Source organism: Octopus bimaculoides, chromosome 7, assembly GCF_001194135.2.
Source record: "Octopus bimaculoides isolate UCB-OBI-ISO-001 chromosome 7, ASM119413v2, whole genome shotgun sequence".
NCBI lineage: Eukaryota > Metazoa > Mollusca > Cephalopoda > Octopoda > Octopodidae > Octopus > Octopus bimaculoides.
In genome coordinates, this window is record NC_068987.1 from 34843703 (window position 1) to 34846624 (window position 2922).

The 2922-nt window shown below is 35.1% G+C and overlaps 1 protein-coding gene across 4 annotated transcripts in view; it reads right to left on the reverse strand.

Annotated features, from left to right (window-relative positions):
- Positions 1 to 6: 6 nt before the first annotated feature.
- The window catches only part of LOC106868402 (beta-1,3-galactosyltransferase 1), a 266263-nt gene continuing 263347 nt past the window's right edge, over positions 7 to 2922 (reverse strand). For all 4 annotated transcript variants that reach the window (XM_014913635.2, XM_014913636.2, XM_052969497.1 and 1 more), the window contains one exon: positions 7 to 2283. In XM_014913635.2, coding sequence (XP_014769121.1) covers positions 298 to 1533 — 1236 coding nt within the window. In that variant the 5' untranslated portion in view covers positions 1534 to 2283 and the 3' untranslated portion in view covers positions 7 to 297. The remainder of the gene's footprint in view (positions 2284 to 2922) is intronic.

A 2922-nucleotide genomic window follows, 5' to 3' on the forward strand; every position in this document is an offset into this window, starting at 1 on the left:
ATATATATATGTATACATGTATATATTTATAATCTTGCTACGTTAGGATGTTTGCTTATAGCGCCATCTTTGACGTCACATATTCCACCATTTTTGTTATTTTATAATTCATTTAACGTTCTTCATTGCTTTCTCCGGCTGACTACAGCTTTTTCACCTCTAAGTCATTTTGCTCGTAGGTGATCAATTAGGATTCAGTTTATTTATTTCTATTATTATCATTGTTTTTATTCCGACGAACTCCTCCTACCGCAGCCTACACAAAACATATATGCCATGCACAATTTTTAACTCCCTTCAGCGTTCAACTTTCTTAGAATTTACCGATGATGTGGTACTTACAAGTAAAGCGTTCGATTGTCTGTGAAGTTTGTAAATTTGATCGGGTGTCATATTAACACTTGACACTCTTTTGTTGTTGGCAATATCGGCAGCCTTAGCCTTTTTACTTGTCCAAAAAGAAAAGCCTGGATGTGCCACATGGCTTATGCCTGTTGCCTGTGCTAAAATTCCTGTTACATAAACGTCTTCTAAATGAATAAATGGCGATTGTCTTTTCCATTTTTCCACACATAATTTCTTACCTGCCTTCTGTGACATGACGTATGCTCCTCCAGATACATAGGGAGGGTACGTCTTTGGGGCAAACTCACTGAATCTCACACCCCACGGATCCCTCAGGTCTCTTTTTACGGGGGACATTATCGACAAAGCCCCAAGTATTTGCCGTTGACTTATTACTTTTTCTCTCAAAAGTTTTAATAAATACCAAACATTTATGTATACATCATCGTCTGTTTTCATGACGTAATCAATACTTTGGAAACTGTCTGTTATCCAACATAGGCCACCAATTACCTTCAAAGATAAATTTCTGTAGCTATCAATGACATCCACTTGTAAGATGTCACCGTGGAGAGCATTTTCTTTATCCATCAATGCATTCCAGTAAGGATCTTCGTGTTTACCAGTTAGAAATAATACATGAAATTCTTGACCCCTAGATGAACCCCATGTTTCCCGTATTGCTTGGCGGTACTCCAGTCTTTCTGGATGACTACATACAATTACAACTAGAAATGCACTATTATACTGTTGAAAGTGTTTAGGCACTATACCCACTTCAGTTGTGACGTTAACTTCATCTTTTTCCAGCAAATTTATACTTTGCTGAGACACACCAGTCTTTAGGCGTGAACGTTGAAATACTGTGGAATTAGTTTCATTTGAATGCTGTTGCTGGAAATGATTGGCGCGTGCATCGTAATCGTTGCTTGACATAGCAACACGTGTAAATTTCCTTACTGAATGCAAGCCACCAAGATGTGAATTCCCCGTAGATTTTCTGCGTACGTTATTGTCAAAAGAATGAAGCGGATGTTCAGAGAGTTCATCTGGGAAACTAAAGCTCAGTGAAAGTAATAGAATTGAACCAAAAATACCTGATACTGAACACAGCGCCATGGCTCTGCGTAAAATTATTCCTGGAGAACAAACAAATGTTCCCAGGTGTGACACTTGAAGGTACTTCATAATAAATATTTACTTTTGTTCATATATATATATATACATATATATATATATATGTTGTTCAATAGATAGATATAGACAGATTTATATATGTTATTTTTCCCGTTTCTCAGTATTCCATAATACACGTATTAAGCCTGCTGTGTTTTTATCACCAAATCGGGGAAGGCATTTAACTTTCATTATCTATAAAACTTTGTCAAAAAGGGTAAGTGATGCAAAAATTTTAACAAAGAAATATATCCTTGCAGTTATCATTACTGAGTATGTCTTTGTAGACTACTGGATTTGTTTTTCTGTTTATATTGTATGGGGTAAAGAGAATAAAGCATACTAATACTAATTTATAGTCACTGAAATTGAATCCATCTCAAACTCCAATTGAGACGTGAAAAAAGGAGTGAAAGATGACAATGCTAAAAAATATATGATCAAAAACTATATATTAATATTCTTCCCACAGGACATCACTCAGTTGTATGCAATGAAGTAAAACTCCGTTAAGAATATCGTATCTTCGTAGAATTTTCAAAAATATATTCTGTAAGTATCCTTCAATAGCTGCAAAGACTTAAATCTCTTTCACTGAATGTATCATTTCATCATCTATGTTTGTTTGTTTATTTATTTGGTGTATATATATATGCTTTATTGACCTGCTCTATCTTTGTTTGAATGGTTTACAATATCTTCAAACTCTTCCTTTCTCTCGGCTGGTATCTCTTATTCGTTCAAATGTTATCTTCTTTGTATCTAAAAAGAGATAGGAAAGAATGCAGTATTAGTAATAGAAACGTTATAAGAAACAATTGTAGGAAACATAGCATAATAATGCGGTTCTGAAACGTAGTTAGCATCAATTCATTCATTGGACATATTTTTTCCAATATCACCAATACTGGTGTAGCAAATAAAGCAGAAATGAAAACAGTCATTTTCGTGTGGAGGTTATGTGGAATTGGTTAAATCCACTCTAGTATTTGATAGGTACGTATTTTATCGGTACAAGAAAATACTGATCATGTTAACACGTTCCGGTTCAACTACTTTCATACAGATTTTTCCGATTTTTTGGCTGTTTCTTCTAATTTACTGCTTTACGGGTGCTAAAACTTCTACGGCAGCAAGTGGTACCATCTCTACTATTACTACTACTACTACTACTAATACTACTACTACTACTACTACTACTACTACTACTACTGCTGCTGCTGCTGCTGCTGCTACTACTACTACTACTACTACTACTACTACTACTGCTGCTGCTGCTGCTGCTACTACTACTACTACTACTACTACTACTACTACTACTACTACTACTACTACTACTACTAATACTACTACTACTAGTAGTAGTAGTAGTAGTAGTAGTAGTAGTAGTAGTAGTAGTAG